Source organism: Procambarus clarkii, chromosome 16, assembly GCF_040958095.1.
Source record: "Procambarus clarkii isolate CNS0578487 chromosome 16, FALCON_Pclarkii_2.0, whole genome shotgun sequence".
Taxonomy (NCBI): domain Eukaryota; kingdom Metazoa; phylum Arthropoda; class Malacostraca; order Decapoda; family Cambaridae; genus Procambarus; species Procambarus clarkii.
The window spans coordinates 39,475,967-39,498,368 of NC_091165.1; the positions used below are offsets into that span (position 1 = coordinate 39,475,967).

Below are 22,402 nucleotides of genomic sequence, written 5' to 3' on the forward strand. Positions count from 1 at the left end.
CTCCTCCACTGCAGTGATATTCGCCTTAAAAATACTTAAAAAAAATATAACATATATATATATGATATCCCTTGTTGTTGTTATTGTTAAAGATTCGCTGCCTGGAACAAGAAGTTCCAAGTAGCACGGGCTATGGTGAGCCCGTAGATATCCCTTAAAATCGAAATGAGATTGGCTGACCTCCATATTGGTGGCGGGCTTGACCCCGGATGACCTGACGAAGCTGATGCCCGGAGCGTGGTGTACCTGGTTGACCTCCTGTTGGTCACTCTCAGTCGGGGTCAGGTCATGGCATTTGACCTCTAGTCTGGTCACGCCCACCACTGTGACGTTGCAGTCTCTGATTGGCTGAGGCGGATCTGCAAGCAAGGAACAAAAGTGGAGGTGATTGGGGTTGTGGGGGTGATAGTGGGGGTGATTGGGGGGGGTGCTGGTGGTGGTGATGGATGGAAATATCAGGGGAAAGCGCCAAGCCATTACGACTATATAGCACTGGGAAGGGGTCAGGATAAGGATTTGGGATGGGACGGAGGGAAGGAATGGTGCCCAACCACTTGGACGGTCGGGGATGGTGATAATGGTGGTCATGTTGATGGTGGGGTGATTGTAGAGGGAGAGAGAGAGAGAGAAAGAGAGAGAGAGAGAGAGAGAGAGAGAGAGAGAGAGAGAGAGAGAGAGAGAGAGAGAGAGAGAGAGAGAGAGAGAGAGAGAGACAGAGAGAGACAGAGAGAGAGACCTCACCACTCACCTACTAGCGTCAACAGGTAGGTACAAGGTATGGTGGTCCGCCCAACTTTATTGCGAGCGTAGCAGAAGACGTGGGCGGGCGCCGTGGGCGTGAGGGTGGCGCTGGAGCTGCGGGGGTCGTGTGGGTGGACACTGTGCTCCAGCACCCGCCCACCGCCCTCCCCCGTGACCCCACCCCACGCCCCCAAGGGGTCGCCGGGGCGGGGCGAGGCCGGGTGCCCCGGGGTGAGGTCAATGAGCCCCGGGTGGTGCGGGGGAGGGGCGTCGCCGGTGATGATGCCGCCCCTCAGGTCGTGGGCGTCGCGGTGGGCGGCGGGCGGGTCGGCCAGCCGCCAGGAGAAGGCGAGGTGGGCGGGCAGGGCCTCCATGTGACAGGTGAGGGTGACGGAGGTGTTGGCCACCACCACCACCTCCTGCTGCGCCGCCTCCTGGCACTGTGGCGGGTCTGGGGGAGGGGGGAGCAGGGGGAGCAGGGGGGAGGGGGGGCAGGGGGGGAAGGGGAGCAGGGGAAGAAGGGGGAACAGGGGGAGGGGGGCGGGGGGAGCAGGGGGGGGAGAAGGGGGAGCAAGGAAGCAGGGGGAGCAGGGGGGAGGGGGAGCAGGGGGAGCAGGGGGAACAGGGGGAGAAGGGGGGAGGCAGGGGAAGTGGGAGCCGGGGGGGGGGGGGGCGGGACAGAGAGAAGTAAAGAAATATATATAAGTCGCGCTGGTCAAAACAAGTGTTGTGTAGTGTGGTGTTGTGTGGTGTTGTGTGGTGTTGTGTGGTGTTGTGTGGTGTTGTGTGGTGTTGTGTAGTGTTGTGTTGTGTGGTGTTGTGTGGTGTTGTGTGGTGTTGTGTGGTGTTGTGTGGTGTTGTGTGGTGTTGTGTGGTGTTGTGTTGTGTAGTGTTGTGTTGTGTGGTGTTGTGTGGTGTTGTGTGGTGTTGTGTGGTGTTGTGTGGTGTTGTGTGGTGTTGTGTAGTGTTGTGTGGTGTTGTGTTGTGTTGTGTAGTGTTGTGTTGTGTGGTGTTGTGTGGTGTTGTGTGGTGTTGTGTGGTGTTGTGTGGTGTTGTGTGGTGTTGTGTGGTGTTGTGTGGTGTTGTGTTGTGTTGTGTGGTGTTGTGTGGTGTTGTGTGGTGTTGTGTGGTGTTGTGTGGTGTTGTGTGGTGTTGTGTGGTGTTGTGTGGTGTTGTGTGGTGTTGTGTGGTGTTGTGTGGTGTTGTGTTGTGTTGTGTGGTGTTGTGTGGTGTTGTGTGGTGTTGTGTGGTGTTGTGTGGTGTTGTGTGGTGTTGTGTGGTGTTGTGTTGTGTGGTGTTGTGTGGTGTTGTGTTGTGTTGTGTTGTGTTGTGTTGTGTGGTGTTGTGTGGTGTTGTGTGGTGTTGTGTGGTGTTGTGTGGTGTTGTGTGGTGTTGTGTGGTGTTGTGTGGTGTTGTGTTGTGTTGTGTGGTGTTGTGTGGTGTTGTGTGGTGTTGTGTGGTGTTGTGTGGTGTTGTGTGGTGTTGTGTGGTGGTGTGTGGTGTTGTGTGGTGTTGTGTGGTGTTGTGTGGTGTTGTGTGGTGTTGTGTGGTGTTGTGTGGTGTTGTGTGGTGTGGTGTTGTGTTGTGTGGTGTTGTGTGGTGTTGTGTGGTGTTGTGTGGTGTTGTGTGGTGTTGTGTGGTGTTGTGTGGTGTTGTGTTGTGTGGTGTTGTGTGGTGTTGTGTGGTGTTGTGTTGTGTGGTGTTGTGTGGTGTTGTGTTGTGTGGTGTTGTGTGGTGTTGTGTGGTGTTGTGTGGTGTTGTGTGGTGTTGTGTGGTGTTGTGTGGTGTTGTGTGGTGTTGTGTGGTGTGGTGTTGTGTTGTGTGGTGTTGTGTGGTGTTGTGTGGTGTTGTGTGGTGTTGTGTGGTGTTGTGTGGTGTTGTGTGGTGTTGTGTGGTGTTGTGTGGTGTTGTGTGGTGTTGTGTTGTGTTGTGTGGTGTTGTGTTGTGTGGTGTTGTGTGGTGTTGTGTGGTGTTGTGTTGTGTGGTGTTGTGTGGTGTTGTGTGGTGTTGTGTGGTGGTGTGTGGTGTTGTGTGGTGTTGTGTGGTGTTGTGTGGTGTTGTGTGGTGTTGTGTGGTGTTGTGTGGTGTTGTGTTGTGTTGTGTGGTGTTGTGTGGTGTTGTGTTGTGTGGTGTTGTGTGGTGTTGTGTGGTGTTGTGTGGTGTTGTGTGGTGTTGTGTGGTGTTGTGTGGTGGTGTGTGGTGTTGTGTGGTGTTGTGTGGTGTGGTGTTGTGTGGTGTTGTGTGGTGTTGTGTTGTGTGGTGTTGTGTGGTGTTGTGTTGTGTGGTGTTGTGTGGTGTTGTGTGGTGTTGTGTGGTGTTGTGTGGTGTTGTGTGGTGTTGTGTGGTGTTGTGTGGTGTTGTGTGGTGTGGTGTTGTGTTGTGTGGTGTTGTGTGGTGTTGTGTGGTGTTGTGTGGTGTTGTGTGGTGTTGTGTGGTGTTGTGTGGTGTTGTGTGGTGTTGTGTGGTGTTGTGTGGTGTTGTGTGGTGTTGTGTGGTGTGGTGTTGTGTTGTGTGGTGTTGTGTGGTGTTGTGTGGTGTTGTGTGGTGTTGTGTGGTGTTGTGTGGTGTTGTGTGGTGTTGTGTGGTGTTGTGTGGTGTTGTGTGGTGTTGTGTGGTGTTGTGTGGTGTGGTGTTGTGTTGTGTGGTGTTGTGTGGTGTTGTGTGGTGTTGTGTGGTGTTGTGTGGTGTTGTGTGGTGTTGTGTGGTGTTGTGTGGTGTTGTGTGGTGTTGTGTGGTGTTGTGTTGTGTTGTGTGGTGTTGTGTTGTGTGGTGTTGTGTGGTGTTGTGTGGTGTTGTGTTGTGTGGTGTTGTGTGGTGTTGTGTGGTGTTGTGTGGTGGTGTGTGGTGTTGTGTGGTGTTGTGTGGTGTTGTGTGGTGTTGTGTGGTGTTGTGTGGTGTTGTGTGGTGTTGTGTTGTGTTGTGTGGTGTTGTGTGGTGTTGTGTTGTGTGGTGTTGTGTGGTGTTGTGTGGTGTTGTGTGGTGTTGTGTGGTGTTGTGTGGTGTTGTGTGGTGTTGTGTGGTGGTGTGTGGTGTTGTGTGGTGTTGTGTGGTGTTGTGTGGTGTTGTGTGGTGTTGTGTGGTGTTGTGTTGTGTGGTGTTGTGTGGTGTTGTGTTGTGTTGTGTTGTGTTGTGTGGTGTTGTGTGGTGTTGTGTGGTGGTGTGTGGTGTTGTGTGGTGTTGTGTGGTGTTGTGTGGTGTTGTGTGGTGTTGTGTGGTGTTGTGTGGTGTTGTGTGGTGTTGTGTGGTGTTGTGTGGTGGTGTGTGGTGTTGTGTGGTGTTGTGTGGTGTTGTGTGGTGTTGTGTGGTGTTGTGTGGTGTTGTGTGGTGTTGTGTGGTGTTGTGTGGTGTTGTGTGGTGTTGTGTTGTGTGGTGTTGTGTGGTGTTGTGTGGTGTTGTGTGGTGTTGTGTGGTGTTGTGTGGTGTTGTGTTGTGTGGTGTTGTGTGGTGTTGTGTGGTGTTGTGTGGTGTTGTGTGGTGTTGTGTGGTGTTGTGTGGTGTTGTGTGGTGTTGTGTGGTGTTGTGTGGTGTTGTGTGGTGTTGTGTTGTGTTGTGTGGTGTTGTGTGGTGTTGTGTGGTGTTGTGTGGTGTTGTGTGGTGTTGTGTGGTGTTGTGTGGTGTTGTGTGGTGTTGTGTTGTGTGGTGTTGTGTGGTGTTGTGTTGTGTTGTGTTGTGTTGTGTGGTGTTGTGTGGTGTTGTGTGGTGTTGTGTGGTGTTGTGTGGTGTTGTGTGGTGTTGTGTGGTGTTGTGTGGTGTTGTGTGGTGTTGTGTGGTGTTGTGTGGTGTTGTGTGGTGTTGTGTGATGGTGTGTGGTGTTGTGTGGTGTTGTGTGGTGTTGTGTGGTGTTGTGTGGTGTTGTGTGGTGTTGTGTGGTGTTGTGTGGTGTGGTGTTGTGTTGTGTGGTGTTGTGTTGTGTTGTGTGGTGTTGTGTGGTGTTGTGTGGTGTTGTGTTGTGTGGTGTTGTGTGGTGTTGTGTGGTGTTGTGTGGTGTTGTGTGGTGTTGTGTGGTGTTGTGTGGTGTTGTGTGGTGTTGTGTGGTGTTGTGTGGTGTTGTGTGGTGTTGTGTTGTGTTGTGTGGTGTTGTGTGGTGTTGTGTGGTGTTGTGTGGTGTTGTGTGGTGTTGTGTGGTGTTGTGTGGTGTTGTGTGGTGTTGTGTGGTGTTGTGTTGTGTGGTGTTGTGTGGTGTTGTGTTGTGTTGTGTTGTGTTGTGTGGTGTTGTGTGGTGTTGTGTGGTGTTGTGTGGTGTTGTGTGGTGTTGTGTGGTGTTGTGTGGTGTTGTGTGGTGTTGTGTGGTGTTGTGTTGTGTTGTGTGGTGTTGTGTGGTGTTGTGTGGTGTTGTGTGGTGTTGTGTGGTGTTGTGTGGTGTTGTGTGGTGTTGTGTGGTGGTGTGTGGTGTTGTGTGGTGTTGTGTGGTGTTGTGTGGTGTTGTGTGGTGTTGTGTGGTGTTGTGTGGTGTTGTGTGGTGGTGTGTGGTGTTGTGTGGTGTTGTGTGGTGTTGTGTGGTGTTGTGTGGTGTTGTGTGGTGTTGTGTGGTGTTGTGTGGTGTTGTGTGGTGTTGTGTTGTGTGGTGTTGTGTGGTGTTGTGTTGTGTTGTGTTGTGTTGTGTGGTGTTGTGTGGTGTTGTGTGGTGTTGTGTGGTGTTGTGTGGTGTTGTGTGGTGTTGTGTGGTGTTGTGTGGTGTTGTGTTGTGTTGTGTGGTGTTGTGTGGTGTTGTGTGGTGTTGTGTGGTGTTGTGTGGTGTTGTGTGGTGTTGTGTGGTGTTGTGTGGTGGTGTGTGGTGTTGTGTGGTGTTGTGTGGTGTTGTGTGGTGTTGTGTGGTGTTGTGTGGTGTTGTGTGGTGTTGTGTGGTGTGGTGTGGTGTTGTGTGGTGTTGTGTTGTGTGGTGTTGTGTGGTGTTGTGTGGTGTTGTGTGGTGGTGTGTGGTGTTGTGTGGTGTTGTGTTGTGTGGTGTTGTGTGGTGTTGTGTGGTGTTGTGTGGTGTTGTGTGGTGTTGTGTGGTGTTGTGTGGTGTTGTGTTGTGTGGTGTTGTGTGGTGTTGTGTGGTGTTGTGTTGTGTGGTGTTGTGTGGTGTTGTGTGGTGTTGTGTGGTGTTGTGTGGTGTTGTGTGGTGTTGTGTGGTGTTGTGTGGTGTTGTGTTGTGTGGTGTTGTGTGGTGTTGTGTGGTGTTGTGTGGTGTTGTGTGGTGTTGTGTGTTGTTGTGTGGTGTTGTGTGGTGTGTGGTGTTGTGTGGTGTTGTGTTGTGTGGTGTTGTGTTGTGTGGTGTTGTGTGGTGTTGTGTGGTGTTGTGTTGTGTGGTGTTGTGTGGTGTTGTGTGGTGTTGTGTTGTGTGGTGTTGTGTGGTGTTGTGTTGTGTGGTGTTGTGTTGTGTGGTGTTGTGTGGTGTTGTGTGGTGTTGTGTTGTGTGGTGTTGTGTTGTGTGGTGTTGTGTGGTGTTGTGCGGTGTTGTGTGGTGTTGTGTGGTGTTGTGTGGTGTTGTGTGGTGTTGTGTGGTGTTGTGTTGTGTGGTGTTGTGTGGTGTTGTGTTGTGTGGTGTTGTGTTGTGTTGTGTTGTGTGGTGTTGTGTGGTGTTGTGTGGTGTTGTGTGGTGTTGTGTTGTGTTGTATGGTGTTGTGTGGTGTTGTGTTGTGTTGTGTTGTGTGGTGTTGTGTGGTGTTGTGTGGTGTTGTGTGGTGTTGTGTTGTGTTGTGTGGTGTTGTGTTGTGTGGTGTTGTGTTGTGTTGTGTGGTGTTGTGTGGTGTTGTGTGGTGTTGTGTGGTGTTGTGTTGTGTTGTGTGTGGTGTTGTGTTGTGTTGTGTGGTGTTGTGTGGTGTTGTGCGGTGTTGTGTGGTGTTGTGTGGTGTTGTCTGGTGTTGTCTGGTGTTGTGTGGTGTTGTGTGGTGTTGTGTGGTGTTGTGTGGTGTTGTCTGGTGTTGTCTGGTGTTGTCTGGTGTTGTGTGGTGTTGTCTGGTGTTGTGTTGTGTGGTGTTGTGTGGTGTTGTGTGGTGTTGTGTTGTGTTGTGTTGTGTGGTGTTGTCTGGTGTTGTCTGGTGTTGTCTGGTGTTGTGTGGTGTTGTGTTGTGTTGTGTTGTGTGGTGTTGTGTGGTGTTGTGTGGTGTTGTGCGGTGTTGTGCGGTGTTGTGTGGTGTTGTGTGGTGTTGTCTGGTGTTGTCTGGTGTTGTGTGGTGTTGTGTGGTGTTGTGTGGTGTTGTGTGTTGTTGTCTGGTGTTGTCTGGTGTTGTCTGGTGTTGTGTGGTGTTGTCTGGTGTTGTGTTGTGTGGTGTTGTGTGGTGTTGTGTGGTGTTGTGTTGTGTTGTGTGGTGTTGTCTGGTGTTGTCTGGTGTTGTCTGGTGTTGTGTGGTGTTGTGTTGTGTTGTGTTGTGTGGTGTTGTGTGGTGTTGTGTGGTGTTGTGTGGTGTTGTGTGGTGTTGTCTGGTGTTGTCTGGTGTTGTCTGGTGTTGTGTGGTGTTGTGTGGTGTTGTGTGGTGTTGTCTGGTGTTGTCTGGTGTTGTCTGGTGTTGTGTGGTGTTGTCTGGTGTTGTGTTGTGTGGTGTTGTGTGGTGTTGTGTTGTGTGGTGTTGTGTGGTGTTGTGTGGTGTTGTGTGGTGTTGTGTGGTGTTGTGTTGTGTTGTGTTGTGTGGTGTTGTGTGGTGTTGTGTGGTGTTGTGTGGTGTTGTCTGGTGTTGTGTTGTGTGGTGTTGTGTGGTGTTGTGTGGTGTTGTGTGGTGTTGTCTGGTGTTGTGTTGTGTGGTGTTGTGTGGTGTTGTGTGGTGTTGTGTGGTGTTGTGTTGTGTTGTGTGGTGTGGTGTTGTGTGGTGTTGTGTGGTGTTGTCTGGTGTTGTGTGGTGTTGTGTGGTGTTGTGTGGTGTTGTGTGGTGTTGTGTGGTGTTGTGTGGTGTTGTCTGGTGTTGTCTGGTGTTGTGTGGTGTTGTGTGGTGTTGTGTGGTGTTGTGTTGTGTTGTGTGGTGTTGTCTGGTGTTGTGTGGTGTTGTGTGGTGTTGTGTGGTGTTGTGTGGTGTTGTGTTGTATGGTGTTGTGTGGTGTTGTGTTGTGTTGTGTGGTGTTGTGTGGTGTTGTGTGGTGTTGTGTTGTGTTGTGTGTGGTGTTGTGTTGTGTTGTGTGGTGTTGTGTGGTGTTGTGTGGTGTTGTGTGGTGTTGTGTTGTGTTGTGTGGTGTTGTCTGGTGTTGTCTGGTGTTGTGTGGTGTTGTGTGGTGTTGTGTGGTGTTGTGTTGTGTGGTGTTGTGTGGTATTGTGTGGTGTTGTGTGGTGTTGTGTTGTATTGTGTGGTGTTGTGTGGTGTTGTCTGGTGTTGTCTGGTGTTGTGTGGTGTTGTGTTGTGTTGTGTGGTGTTGTGTGGTGTTGTCTGGTGTTGTCTGGTGTTGTGTGGTGTTGTGTGGTGTTGTGTTGTGTGGTGTTGTGTGGTGTTGTCTGGTGTTGTCTGGTGTTGTGTGGTGTTGTGTTGTGTGGTGTTGTGTGGTGTTGTCTGGTGTTGTCTGGTGTTGTGTGGTGTTGTCTGGTGTTGTGTTGTGTGGTGTTGTGTGGTGTTGTGTGGTGTTGTGTGGTGTTGTGTTGTGTTGTGTGGTGTTGTGTGGTGTTGTGTGGTGTTGTGTGGTGTTGTGTGGTGTTGTGTGGTGTTGTGTTGTGTTGTGTGGTGTTGTGTGGTGTTGTCTGGTGTTGTGTGGTGTTGTGTGGTGTTGTGTGGTGTTGTGTGGTGTTGTGTGGTGTTGTCTGGTGTTGTGTGGTGTTGTGTGGTGTTGTGTGGTGTTGTGTGGTGTTGTGTTGTGTTGTGTTGTGTGGTGTTGTCTGGTGTTGTGTGGTGTTGTGTTGTGTTGTGTGGTGTTGTGTGGTGTTGTGTGGTGTTGTGTGGTGTTGTGTGGTGTTGTGTGGTGTTGTGTTGTGTTGTGTGGTGTTGTGTGGTGTTGTGTGGTGTTGTGTGGTGTTGTGTGGTGTTGTGTGGTGTTGTGTGGTGTTGTGTGGTGTTGTGTGGTGTTGTGTGGTGTTGTGTTGTGTTGTGTGGTGTTGTGTGGTGTTGTGTGGTGTTGTGTGGTGTTGTGTGGTGTTGTCTGGTGTTGTGTGGTGTTGTGTGGTGTTGTGTGGTGTTGTGTGGTGTTGTGTGGTGTTGTGTGGTGTTGTGTTGTGTGGTGTTGTGTGGTGTTGTGTGGTGTTGTGTGGTGTTGTGTGGTGTTGTGTTGTGTGGTGTTGTGTGGTGTTGTGTGGTGTTGTGTGGTGTTGTCTGGTGTTGTGTGGTGTTGTGTGGTGTTGTGTGGTGTTGTGTGGTGTTGTGTGGTGTTGTGTGGTGTTGTGTGGTGTTGTGTTGTGTGGTTTTGTGTGGTGTTGTGTGGTGTTGTGTGGTGTTGTGTGGTGTTGTGTGGTGTTGTGTGGTGTTAGTTGATGGTTCGATTCCCGGATGAGGGGGAAACGTATGAACAAGGTTTCTTTCACTCTGATGCGCCTGTTCATCTAGCAGTAAATAGGTACCTGGGAGTTAAACAGCTGGGGATATGTGTGTGTGTTTGTGTGTGTTAGAGGAAAAAAAATATATGTAGTAGACATAATAGAGGAAAAATAAATTGGCTAGAAAGGCGTGGTCCAAGAGCTAATAGCTCGATTCTGCAGATACAAATAGTAAATACACACACATACACATATACTACACTCCACATATGTGACTAATAAATATGTGATTCCCTATTTCATCTTGGCTCGGATGTCTCATCCCCGGCCACAGATGCTGTGAGAGAGGATGCTGTGTGTCCCTTATACTGTGAGCTGTTGTTGTTTTTTAAAGATTCGCTACCTGGTACAAAGTTGCAAGTAGCACGGGCTATGGTGAGCCCGTAGTGCCTTTACTATGAGCTGTTCTCATGAACACCACAGATCAAGTCATTAGATATATGTAACATTCTTAGATATATTTATACAAAAAGATATCAAGCTAAATGTATATTTATGACGGGTGTTTTATTTAGAGAGATTAAGTATAGTATATGGATAATTATAGCTGAGAAAGTTACATATATGTCTCTGGAAACCTCTCCCTGTCCCTTGTAAACCTCTCCCTGTCCCTTGTAAACCTCTCCCAGCCCCTTGGAAACCCTCAGCCCCTCACTAGAAAGCTTCAGATCCCGCTCTCACTCAAGCACTCTTTTCCTCATGAACTCATACCTTATCTTGCCCACTTTATCTCCCTTATACTTCCTCTTATCCTCCCTCTCCCCCCTCCTCCTTCTCATACTCCTCCTCATACTCCTCCTCATATTCCTCCTCATGCTCCTCCTCATACTCCTCCTCATATTCCCCCTCAAACTCCCCCTCATACTCCTCATATTCCTCCTCCTCCTCCTCATACTCCTCCTCATACTCCTCCTCATGCTCCTCCTCATACTCCTCCTCATACTCCCCCTCATACTCCCCCTCATACTCCTCCTCATGCTCCTCCTCATACTCCTCCTCATACTCCTCCTTATACTCCTCCTCATACTCCCCCTCATACTCCTCCTCATGCTCCTCCTCATACTCCTCCTCATGCTCCTCCGGATATTCAACACCAAAAGGAAAAATCATCAAAAAATTCTAAATATAGTGTTTATTGGTTTCCTTGTGTGTCTGCGGCGGGGAAGTTTTAATGGCCAGAGACTATCCTCGGCCTGGATGAATGTTGGGGGGGGGCTCTGGGGCTAGGGGGGTAGGGGAGGGAGGGGAGGGGGGGCTCTGGGGCAAGGGTGATGGGGGGAGGGAGGGGAGGGGGGGGCTCTGGGGCTAGGGGGGATGGGGGGAGGGAGGGAAGGGGGGCTCTGGGGCTAGGGGGATGGGGGGAGGGAGGGGAGGGGGGCTCTGGGGCTAGGGGGGATGGGGGGAGAGAGGGGAGGGGGGGCTCTGGGGCTAGGGGGATGGGGGGAGAAGAGGGAGGGGGGGCTCTGGGGCTAGGGGGATGGGGGAGGGAGGGGAGGGGGGGCTCTGGGGCTAGGGGGATGGGGGGAGAAGAGGGAGGGGGGATGGCGTCAACAGTAGGAAAGGTGCTACATCTTCAAACTTAAATGGTGGGGGAAATTTATTGTCGAAATGGGGGAGTGTTGTATGTGGTGGTTGTGGTGTTGTATGTGGTGGTTGTGGTGTTGTATGTGGTGGTTGTGGTGTTGTATGTGGTGGTTGTGGTGTTGTATGTGGTGGTTGTGGTGTTGTATGTGGTGGTTGTGGTGTTGTTTGTGGTGGTTGTGGTGTTGTATGTGGTGGTTGTGGGGGTGTATGTGGTGGTTGTGGTGTTGTATGTGGTGGTTGTGGTGTTGTATGTGGTGGTTGTGGTGTTGTATGTGGTGGTTGTGGGAGTGTTGTATGTGGTGGTTGTGGTGTTGTATGTGGTGGTTGTGGTGTTGCATGTGGTGGTTGTGGTGTTGCATGTGGTGGTTGTGGGGGTGTATGTGGTGGTTGTGGTGTTGTATGTGGTGGTTGTGGTGTTGTATGTGATGGTTGTGGTGTTGTATGTGGTGGTTGTGGTGTTGCATGTGGTGGTTGTGGTGTTGTATGTGGTGGTTGTGGTGTTGTATGTGGTGGTTGTGGTGTTGTATGTGGTGGTTGTGGTGTTGTATGTGGTGGTTGTGGGAGTGTTGTATGTGGTGGTTGTGGTGTTGTATGTGGTGGTTGTGGTGTTGTATGTGGTGGTTGTGGTGTTGTATGTGGTGGTTGTGGTGTTGTATGTGGTGGTTGTGGTGTTGTATGTGGTGGTTGTGGTGTTGTATGTGGTGGTTGTGGTGTTGTATGTGGTGGTTGTGGTGTTGTATGTGGTGGTTGTGGTGTTGTATGTGGTGGTTGTGGTGTTGTATGTGGTGGTTGTGGGAGTGTTGTATGTGGTGGTTGTGGTGTTGTATGTGGTGGTTGTGGTGGTTGTGGTGGTTGTGGTGTTGTATGTGGTGGTTGTGGTGTTGTATGTGGTGGTTGTGGTGTTGTATGTGGTGGTTGTGGTGTTGTATGTGGTGGTTGTGGGGGTGTATGTGGTGGTTGTGGTGTTGTATGTGGTGGTTGTGGTGCTGTATGTGGTGGTTGTGGTGTTGTATGTGGTGGTTGTGGTGTTGTATGTGGTGGTTGTGGTGTTGTATGTGGTGGTTGTGGGGGTGTTGTATGTGGTGGTTGTGGTGTTGTATGTGGTGGTTGTGGTGTTGTATGTGGTGGTTGTGGTGTTGTATGTGGTGGTTGTGGGAGTGTTGTATGTGGTGGTTGTTGGGGTGTTGTATGTGGTGGGGTTGGTGTTGTATGTGGTGGTTGTGGTGTTGCATGTGGTGGTTGTGGTGTTGTATGTGGTGGTTGTGGTGTTGTATGTGGTGGTTGTGGTGTTGTATGTGGTGGTTGTGGTGTTGTATGTGGTGGTTGTGGGAGTGTTGTATGTGGTGGTTGTGGTGTTGTATGTGGTGGTTGTGGTGTTGTATGTGGTGGTTGTGGTGTTGTATGTGGTGGTTGTGGTGTTGTATGTGGTGGTTGTGGTGTTGTATGTGGTGGTTGTGGTGTTGTATGTGGTGGTTGTGGTGGTTGTGGTGTTGTATGTGGTGGTTGTGGTGTTGTATGTGGTGGTTGTGGTGTTGTATGTGGTGGTTGTGGTGTTGTATGTGGTGGTTGTGGGAGTTTTGTATGTGGTGGTTGTGGTGTTGTATGTGGTGGTTGTGGTGTTGTATGTGGTGGTTGTGGTGTTGTATGTGGTGGTTGTGGTGCTGTATGTGGTGGTTGTGGTGTTGTATGTGGTGGTTGTGGTGTTGTATGTGGTGGTTGTGGGAGTGTTGTATGTGGTGGTTGTGGTGTTGTATGTGGTGGTTGTGGTGTTGTATGTGGTGGTTGTGGTGTTGTATGTGGTGGTTGTGGTGTTGTATGTGGTGGTTGTGGTGTTGTATGTGGTGGTTGTGGTGGTTGTGGTGGTTGTGGTGTTGTATGTGGTGGTTGTGGTGTTGTATGTGGTGGTTGTGGTGTTGTATGTGGTGGTTGTGGTGTTGTATGTGGTGGTTGTGGTGTTGTATGTGGTGGTTGTGGTGGTTGTGGTGTTGTATGTGGTGGTTGTGGTGTTGTATGTGGCGGTTGTGGTGTTGTATGTGGTGGTTGTGGTGTTGTATGTGGTGGTTGTGGTGTTGTATGTGGTGGTTGTGGTGTTGTATGTGGTGGTTGTGGTGCTGTATGTGGTGGTTGTGGTGTTGTATGTGGTGGTTGTGGTGTTGTATGTGGTGGTTGTGGGAGTGTTGTATGTGGTGGTTGTGGTGTTGTATGTGGTGGTTGTGGTGTTGTATGTGGTGGTTGTGGTGTTGTATGTGGTGGTTGTGGTGTTGTATGTGGTGGTTGTGGGAGTGTTGTATGTGGTGGTTGTTGGGGTGTTGTATGTGGTGGGGTTGGTGTTGTATGTGGTGGTTGTGGTGTTGTATGTGGTGGTTGTGGTGTTGTATGTGGTGGTTGTGGTGTTGTATGTGGGGGTTGTGGTGTTATGTGTGGTGGTTGTGGTGTTGTATGTGGTGGTTGTGGTGTTGTATGTGGTGGTTGTGGTGTTGTATGTGGTGGTTGTGGTGTTGTATGTGGTGGTTGTGGTGTTGTATGTGGTGGTTGTGGTGTTGTATGTGGTGGTTGTGGTGTCATGTGTGGTGGTTGTGGTGTTGTATGTGGTGGTTGTGGTGTTGTATGTGGTGGTTGTGGTGTTGTATGTGGTGGTTGTGGGGGTGTTGTATAAAGTGGTTGTGGGGGTGTTGTATGTGGTGGTTGTGGTGTTGTATGTGGTGGTTGTGGGAGTGTTGTATGTGGTGGTTGTGGGAGTGTTGTATGTGGTGGTTGTGGTGTTGTATGTGGTGGTTGTGGGGGTGTTGTATGTGGTGGTTGTGGGGGTGTTGTATGTGGTGGTTGTGGTGTTGTATGTGGTGGTTGTGGTGTTGTATGTGGTGGTTGTGGTGTTGTATGTGGTGGTTGTGAGGGTGTTGTATGTGGTGGTTGTGGTGTTGTATGTGGTGGTTGTGGGGGTGTTGTATGTGGTGGTTGTGGTGTTGTATGTGGTGGTTGTGGTGTTGTATGTTGTGGTTGTGGTGTTGTATGTGGTGGTTGTGGGGGTGTTGTATGTGGTGGTTGTGGTGTTGTATGTGGTGGTTGTGGGAGTGTTGTATGTGGTGGTTGTGGTGTTGTATGTGGTGGTTGTGGTGTTGTATGTGGTGGTTGTGGTGTTGTATGTGGTGGTTGTGGGGGTGTTGTATGTGGTGGTTGTGGTGTTGTATGTGGTGGTTGTTGGGGTGTTGTATGTGGTGGTTGTGGTGTTGTATGTGGTGGTTGTGGTGTTGTATGTGGTGGTTGTGGGAGTGTTGTATGTGGTGGTTGTGGTGTTGTATGTGGTGGTTGTGGGAGTGTTGTATGTGGTGGTTGTGGTGTTGTATGTGGTGGTTGTGGTGTTGTATGTGGTGGTTGTGGGAGTGTTGTATGTGGTGGTTGTGGGAGTGTTGTATGTGGTGGTTGTGGTGTTGTATGTGGTGGTTGTGGGGGTGTTGTATGTGGTGGTTGTGGTGTTGTATGTGGTGGTTGTGGTGTTGTATGTGGTGGTTGTGGTGTTGTATGTGGTGGTTGTGGTGTTGTATGTGGTGGTTGTGGTGTTATGTGTGGTGGTTGTGGTGTTGTATGTGGTGGTTGTGGTGTTGTATGTGGTGGTTGTGGTGTTGTATGTGGTGGTTGTGGGGGTGTTGTATAAGGTGGTTGTGGGGGTGTTGTATGTGGTGGTTGTGGTGTTGTATATGGTGGTTGTGGGAGTGTTGTATGTGGTGGTTGTGGGAGTGTTGTATGTGGTGGTTGTGGTGTTGTATGTGGTGGTTGTGGTGTTGTATGTGGTGGTTGTGGTGTTGTATGTGGTGGTTGTGGTGTTGTATGTGGTGGTTGTGGGGGTGTTGTATGTGGTGGTTGTGGGGGTGTTGTATGTGGTGGTTGTGGTGTTGTATGTGGTGGTTGTGGTGTTGTATGTGGTGGTTGTGGTGTTGTATGTGGTGGTTGTGGGGGTGTTGTATGTGGTGGTTGTGGTGTTGTATGTGGTGGTTGTGGTGTTGTATGTGGTGGTTGTGGGGGTGTTGTATGTGGTGGTTGTGGTGTTGTATGTGGTTGTTGTGGTGTTGTATGTGGTGGTTGTGGTGTTATGTGTGGTGGTTGTGGTGTTGTATGTGGTGGTTGTGGTGTTGTATGTGGTGGTTGTGGGGGTGTTGTATGTGGTGGTTGTGGTGTTGTATGTGGTGGTTGTGGGAGTGTTGTATGTGGTGGTTGTGGGAGTGTTGTATGTGATGGTTGTGGTGTTGTATGTGGTGGTTGTGGTGTTGTATGTGGTGGTTGTGGGGGTGTTGTATGTGGTGGTTGTGGTGTTGTATGTGGTGGTTGTTGGGGTGTTGTATGTGGTGGTTGTGGTGTTGTATGTGGTGGTTGTGGTGTTGTATGTGGTGGTTGTGGTGTTGTATGTGGTGGTTGTGGTGTTGTATGTGGTGGTTGTGGTGTTGTATGTGGTGGTTGTGGTGTTGTATGTGGTGGTTGTGGGGGTGTTGTATGGGTGGTTGTGGTGTTGTATGTGGTGGTTGTGGGAGTGTTGTATGTGGTGGTTGTGGGAGTGTTGTATGTGGTGGTTGTGGTGTTGTATGTGGTGGTTGTGGTGTTGTATGTGGTGGTTGTGGGGGTGTTGTATGTGGTGGTTGTGGTGTTGTATGTGGTGGTTGTTGTGGTGTTGTATGTGGTGGTTGTTGGGGTGTTGTATGTGGTGGTTGTGGTGTTGTATGTGGTGGTTGTGGTGTTGTATGTGGTGGTTGTGGTGTTGTATGTGGTGGTTGTGGTGTTGTATGTGGTGGTTGTGGTGTTGTATGTGGTGGTTGTGGTGTTGTATGTGGTGGTTGTGGGGGTGTTGTATGTGGTGGTTGTGGTGTTGTATGTGGTGGTTGTGGGGGTGTTGTATGTGGTGGTTGTGGTGTTGTATGTGGTGGTTGTGGTGTTGTATGTGGTGGTTGTGGGGGGTGTTGTATGTGGTGGTTGTGGTGTTGTATGTGGTGGTTGTGGGGGTGTTGTATGTGGTGGTTGTGGTGTTGTATGTGGTGGTTGTTGGGGTGTTGTATGTGGTGGTTGTGGTGTTGTATGTGGTGGTTGTGGTGTTGTATGTGGTGGTTGTGGTGTTGTATGTGGTGGTTGTGGTGTTGTATGTGGTGGTTGTGGGAGTGTTGTATGTGGTGGTTGTGGTGTTGTATGTGGTGGTTGTGGTGTTGTATGTGGTGGTTGTGGTGTTGTATGTGGTGGTTGTGGTGTTGTATGTGGTGGTTGTGGGGGTGTTGTATGTGGTGGTTGTGGTGTTGTATGTGGTGGTTGTGGGAGTGTTTTATGTGGTGGTTGTGGGAGTGTTGTATGTGGTGGTTGTGGTGTTGTATGTGGTGGTTGTGGTGTTGTATGTGGTGGTTGTGGGAGTGTTGTATGTGGTGGTTGTGGTGTTATGTGTGGTGGTTGTTGGGGTGTTGTATGTGGTGGTTGTGGGAGTGTTGTATGTGATGGTTGTGGTGTTGTATGTGGTGGTTGTGGTGTTGTATGTGGTGGTTGTGGTGTTGTATGTGGTGGTTGTGGGGGTGTTGTATGTGGTGGTTGTGGTGTTGTATGTGGTGGTTGTTGGGGTGTTGTATGTGGTGGTTGTGGTGTTGTATGTGGTGGTTGTGGTGTTGTATGTGGTGGTTGTGGTGTTGTATGTGGTGGTTGTGGTGTTGTATGTGGTGGTTGTGGTGTTGTATGTGGTGGTTGTGGGAGTGTTGTATGTGGTGGTTGTGGTGTTGTATGTGGTGGTTGTGTGGGTGGTGTATGTGGTGGTTGTGGTGTTGTATGTGGTGGTTGTGGTGTTGTATGTGGTGGTTGTGGTGTTGTATGTGGTGGTTGTGGGAGTGTTGTATGTGGTGGTTGTGGTGTTGTATGTGGTGGTTGTGGTGTTGTAAGTGGTGGTTGTGGTGTTGTATGTGGTCGTTGTGGGAGTGTTGTATGTGGTGGTTGTGGTGTTGTATGTGGTGGTTGTGGGAGTGTTGTATGTGGTGGTTGTGGTGTTGTATGTGGTGGTTGTGGTGTTGTATGTGGTGGTTGTGGTGTTGTATGTGGTGGTTGTGGTGTTGTATGTGGTGGTTGTGGGGGTGTTGTATGTGGTGGTTGTGGTGTTGTATGTGGTGGTTGTGGTGTTGTATGTGATGGTTGTGGGAGTGTTGTATGTGATGGTTGTGGTGTTGTATGTGGTGGTTGTGGGAGTGTTGTATGTGGTGGTTGTGGTGTTGTATGTGGTGGTTGTGGTGTTGTATGTGGTGGTTGTGGTGTTGTATGTAGTGGTTGTGGTGTTGTATGTGGTGGTTGTGGTGTTGTATGTGGTGGTTGTGGGGGTGTTGTATGTGGTGGTTGTGGTGTTGTATGTGGTGGTTGTGGTGTTGTATGTAGTGGTTGTGGGAGTGTTGTATGTGGTGGTTGTGGTGTTGTATGTGGTGGTTGTGGTGTTGTATGTGGTGGTTGTGGTGTTGTATGTGGTGGTTGTGGTGTTGTATGTGGTGGTTGTGGGGGTGTTGTATGTGGTGGTTGTGGGGGTGTTGTATGTGGTGGTTGTGGTGTTGTATGTGGTGGTTGTGGGGGTGTTGTATGTGGTGGTTGTGGTGTTGTATGTGGTGGTTGTGGTGTTGTATGTGGTGGTTGTGGTGTTGTATGTGGTGGTTGTGGGAGTGTTGTATGTGGTAGTTGTGGTGTTGTATGTGGTGGTTGTGGGGGTGTTGTATGTGGTGGTTGTGGTGTTGTATGTGGTGGTTGTGGTGTTGTATGTGGTGGTTGTGGTGTTGTATGTGGTGGTTGGGGTGTTGTATGTGGTGGTTGTGGTGTTGTATGTGGTGGTTGTGGTGTTGTATGTGGTGGTTGTGGTGTTGTATGTGGTGGTTGTGGGAGTGTTGTATGTGGTAGTTGTGGTGTTGTATGTGGTGGTTGTGGGGGTGTTGTATGTGGTGGTTGTGGTGTTGTATGTGGTGGTTGTGGTGTTGTATGTGGTGGTTGTGGTGTTGTATGTGGTGGTTGGGGTGTTGTATGTGGTGGTTGTGGGGGTGTTGTATGTGGTGGTTGTGGTGTTGTATGTGGTGGTTGTGGGGGTGTTGTATAAGGTGGTTGTGGGGGTGTTGTATGTGGTGGTTGTGGTGTTGTATGTGGTGGTTGTGGGAGTGTTGTATGTGGTGGTTGTGGGAGTGTTGTATGTGGTGGTTGTGGTGTTGTATGTGGTGGTTGTGGTGTTGTATGTGGTGGTTGTGGTGTTGTATGTGGTGGTTGTGGTGTTGTATGTGGTGGTTGTGGGGGTGTTGTATGTGGTGGTTGTGGGGGTGTTGTATGTGGTGGTTGTGGTGTTGTATGTGGTGGTTGTGGTGTTGTATGTGGTGGTTGTGGTGTTGTATGTGGTGGTTGTGGGGGTGTTGTATGTGGTGGTTGTGGTGTTGTATGTGGTGGTTGTGGTGTTGTATGTGGTGGTTGTGGTGTTGTATGTGGTGGTTGTGGTGTTGTATGTGGTGGTTGTGGGGGTGTTGTATGTGGTGGTTGTGGGGGTGTTGTATGTGGTGGTTGTGGTGTTGTATGTGGTGGTTGTGGGGGTGTTGTATGTGGTGGTTGTGGTGTTGTATGTGGTGGTTGTGGTGTTGTATGTGGTGGTTGTGGTGTTGTATGTGGTGGTTGTGGGAGTGTTGTATGTGGAAGTTGTGGTGTTGTATGTGGTGGTTGTGGGGGTGTTGTATGTGGTGGTTGTGGTGTTGTATGTGGTGGTTGTGGTGTTGTATGTGGTGGTTGTGGTGTTGTATGTGGTGGTTGGGGTGTTGTATGTGGTGGTTGTGGTGTTGTATGTGGTGGTTGTGGTGTTGTATGTGGTGGTTGTGGTGTTGTATGTGGTGGTTGTGGGAGTGTTGTATGTGGTAGTTGTGGTGTTGTATGTGGTGGTTGTGGGGGTGTTGTATGTGGTGGTTGTGGTGTTGTATGTGGTGGTTGTGGTGTTGTATGTGGTGGTTGTGGTGTTGTATGTGGTGGTTGGGGTGTTGTATGTGGTGGTTGTGGGGGTGTTGTATGTGGTGGTTGTGGTGTTGTATGTGGTGGTTGTGGGGGTGTTGTATAAGGTGGTTGTGGGGGTGTTGTATGTGGTGGTTGTGGTGTTGTATGTGGTGGTTGTGGGAGTGTTGTATGTGGTGGTTGTGGGAGTGTTGTATGTGGTGGTTGTGGTGTTGTATGTGGTGGTTGTGGTGTTGTATGTGGTGGTTGTGGTGTTGTATGTGGTGGTTGTGGTGTTGTATGTGGTGGTTGTGGGGGTGTTGTATGTGGTGGTTGTGGGGGTGTTGTATGTGGTGGTTGTGGTGTTGTATGTGGTGGTTGTGGTGTTGTATGTGGTGGTTGTGGTGTTGTATGTGGTGGTTGTGGGGGTGTTGTATGTGGTGGTTGTGGTGTTGTATGTGGTGGTTGTGGTGTTGTATGTGGTGGTTGTGGGGGTGTTGTATGTGGTGGTTGTGGTGTTGTATGTGGTTGTTGTGGTGTTGTATGTGGTGGTTGTGGTGTTATGTGTGGTGGTTGTGGTGTTGTATGTGGTGGTTGTGGTGTTGTATGTGGTGGTTGTGGGGGTGTTGTATGTGGTGGTTGTGGTGTTGTATGTGGTGGTTGTGGGAGTGTTGTATGTGGTGGTTGTGGGAGTGTTGTATGTGATGGTTGTGGTGTTGTATGTGGTGGTTGTGGTGTTGTATGTGGTGGTTGTGGGGGTGTTGTATGTGGTGGTTGTGGTGTTGTATGTGGTGGTTGTTGGGGTGTTGTATGTGGTGGTTGTGGTGTTGTATGTGGTGGTTGTGGTGTTGTATGTGGTGGTTGTGGTGTTGTATGTGGTGGTTGTGGTGTTGTATGTGGTGGTTGTGGTGTTGTATGTGGTGGTTGTGGTGTTGTATGTGGTGGTTGTGGGGGTGTTGTATGGGTGGTTGTGGTGTTGTATGTGGTGGTTGTGGGAGTGTTGTATGTGGTGGTTGTGGGAGTGTTGTATGTGGTGGTTGTGGTGTTGTATGTGGTGGTTGTGGTGTTGTATGTGGTGGTTGTGGGGGTGTTGTATGTGGTGGTTGTGGTGTTGTATGTGGTGGTTGTTGTGGTGTTGTATGTGGTGGTTGTTGGGGTGTTGTATGTGGTGGTTGTGGTGTTGTATGTGGTGGTTGTGGTGTTGTATGTGGTGGTTGTGGTGTTGTATGTGGTGGTTGTGGTGTTGTATGTGGTGGTTGTGGTGTTGTATGTGGTGGTTGTGGTGTTGTATGTGGTGGTTGTGGGGGTGTTGTATGTGGTGGTTGTGGTGTTGTATGTGGTGGTTGTGGGGGTGTTGTATGTGGTGGTTGTGGTGTTGTATGTGGTGGTTGTGGTGTTGTATGTGGTGGTTGTGGGGGGTGTTGTATGTGGTGGTTGTGGTGTTGTATGTGGTGGTTGTGGTGTTGTATGTGGTGGTTGTGGGGGTGTTGTATGTGGTGGTTGTGGTGTTGTATGTGGTGGTTGTGGGGGTGTTGTATGTGGTGGTTGTGGTGTTGTATGTGGTGGTTGTTGGGGTGTTGTATGTGGTGGTTGTGGTGTTGTATGTGGTGGTTGTGGTGTTGTATGTGGTGGTTGTGGTGTTGTATGTGGTGGTTGTGGTGTTGTATGTGGTGGTTGTGGGAGTGTTGTATGTGGTGGTTGTGGTGTTGTATGTGGTGGTTGTGGTGTTGTATGTGGTGGTTGTGGTGTTGTATGTGGTGGTTGTGGTGTTGTATGTGGTGGTTGTGGGGGTGTTGTATGTGGTGGTTGTGGTGTTGTATGTGGTGGTTGTGGGAGTGTTGTATGTGGTGGTTGTGGGAGTGTTGTATGTGGTGGTTGTGGTGTTGTATGTGGTGGTTGTGGTGTTGTATGTGGTGGTTGTGGGAGTGTTGTATGTGGTGGTTGTGGTGTTATGTGTGGTGGTTGTTGGGGTGTTGTATGTGGTGGTTGTGGGAGTGTTGTATGTGATGGTTGTGGTGTTGTATGTGGTGGTTGTGGTGTTGTATGTGGTGGTTGTGGTGTTGTATGTGGTGGTTGTGGGGGTGTTGTATGTGGTGGTTGTGGTGTTGTATGTGGTGGTTGTTGGGGTGTTGTATGTGGTGGTTGTGGTGTTGTATGTGGTGGTTGTGGTGTTGTATGTGGTGGTTGTGGTGTTGTATGTGGTGGTTGTGGTGTTGTATGTGGTGGTTGTGGTGTTGTATGTGGTGGTTGTGGGAGTGTTGTATGTGGTGGTTGTGGTGTTGTATGTGGTGGTTGTGTGGGTGGTGTATGTGGTGGTTGTGGTGTTGTATGTGGTGGTTGTGGTGTTGTATGTGGTGGTTGTGGTGTTGTATGTGGTGGTTGTGGGAGTGTTGTATGTGGTGGTTGTGGTGTTGTATGTGGTGGTTGTGGTGTTGTAAGTGGTGGTTGTGGTGTTGTATGTGGTCGTTGTGGGAGTGTTGTATGTGGTGGTTGTGGTGTTGTATGTGGTGGTTGTGGGAGTGTTGTATGTGGTGGTTGTGGTGTTGTATGTGGTGGTTGTGGTGTTGTATGTGGTGGTTGTGGTGTTGTATGTGGTGGTTGTGGTGTTGTATGTGGTGGTTGTGGGGGTGTTGTATGTGGTGGTTGTGGTGTTGTATGTGGTGGTTGTGGTGTTGTATGTGATGGTTGTGGGAGTGTTGTATGTGATGGTTGTGGTGTTGTATGTGGTGGTTGTGGGAGTGTTGTATGTGGTGGTTGTGGTGTTGTATGTGGTGGTTGTGGTGTTGTATGTGGTGGTTGTGGTGTTGTATGTAGTGGTTGTGGTGTTGTATGTGGTGGTTGTGGTGTTGTATGTGGTGGTTGTGGGGGTGTTGTATGTGGTGGTTGTGGTGTTGTATGTGGTGGTTGTGGTGTTGTATGTAGTGGTTGTGGGAGTGTTGTATGTGGTGGTTGTGGTGTTGTATGTGGTGGTTGTGGTGTTGTATGTGGTGGTTGTGGTGTTGTATGTGGTGGTTGTGGTGTTGTATGTGGTGGTTGTGGGGGTGTTGTATGTGGTGGTTGTGGGGGTGTTGTATGTGGTGGTTGTGGTGTTGTATGTGGTGGTTGTGGGGGTGTTGTATGTGGTGGTTGTGGTGTTGTATGTGGTGGTTGTGGTGTTGTATGTGGTGGTTGTGGTGTTGTATGTGGTGGTTGTGGGAGTGTTGTATGTGGTAGTTGTGGTGTTGTATGTGGTGGTTGTGGGGGTGTTGTATGTGGTGGTTGTGGTGTTGTATGTGGTGGTTGTGGTGTTGTATGTGGTGGTTGTGGTGTTGTATGTGGTGGTTGGGGTGTTGTATGTGGTGGTTGTGGGGGTGTTGTATGTGGTGGTTGTGGTGTTGTATGTGGTGGTTGTGGTGTTGTATGTGGTGGTTGTGGTGTTGTATGTGGTGGTTGTGGGGAATGTTGTATGTTGTCAAACGTGTCTCATATTCAGATTAACTTTCTCTAAAATTCGTCGTTAAATAATGCAGAACCAGCTCAAATATACTATTTTTCCTCTTAAAAAACACCGAAGATATCTTCCCTTCATAAAGATATCTTATGTGTAAAGAAGATATCATAATTGTTTCTAATTTTCTGTCACAATATGACCAAACATATGTGAAAAAAATACCCATTTTCCTTCATATATAGAAGTTAGGACTATGTTATTTTCTGCAAGATGCA

The 22,402-nt window shown here is 49.6% G+C and overlaps 1 protein-coding gene across 1 annotated transcript in view; it reads right to left on the minus strand.

Moving 5' to 3' along the window:
- The window catches only part of LOC138365215 (uncharacterized), a 503,803-nt gene that overhangs the window by 33,898 nt on the left and 447,503 nt on the right, over window positions 1–22,402 (minus strand). Inside the window, exons 9-10 of the mRNA XM_069325466.1 lie at window positions 749–1,192; window positions 181–359 (exon numbers count right to left, since the gene is read on the minus strand). Coding sequence (XP_069181567.1) covers window positions 181–359; window positions 749–1,192 — 623 coding nt within the window. The remainder of the gene's footprint in view (window positions 1–180; window positions 360–748; window positions 1,193–22,402) is intronic.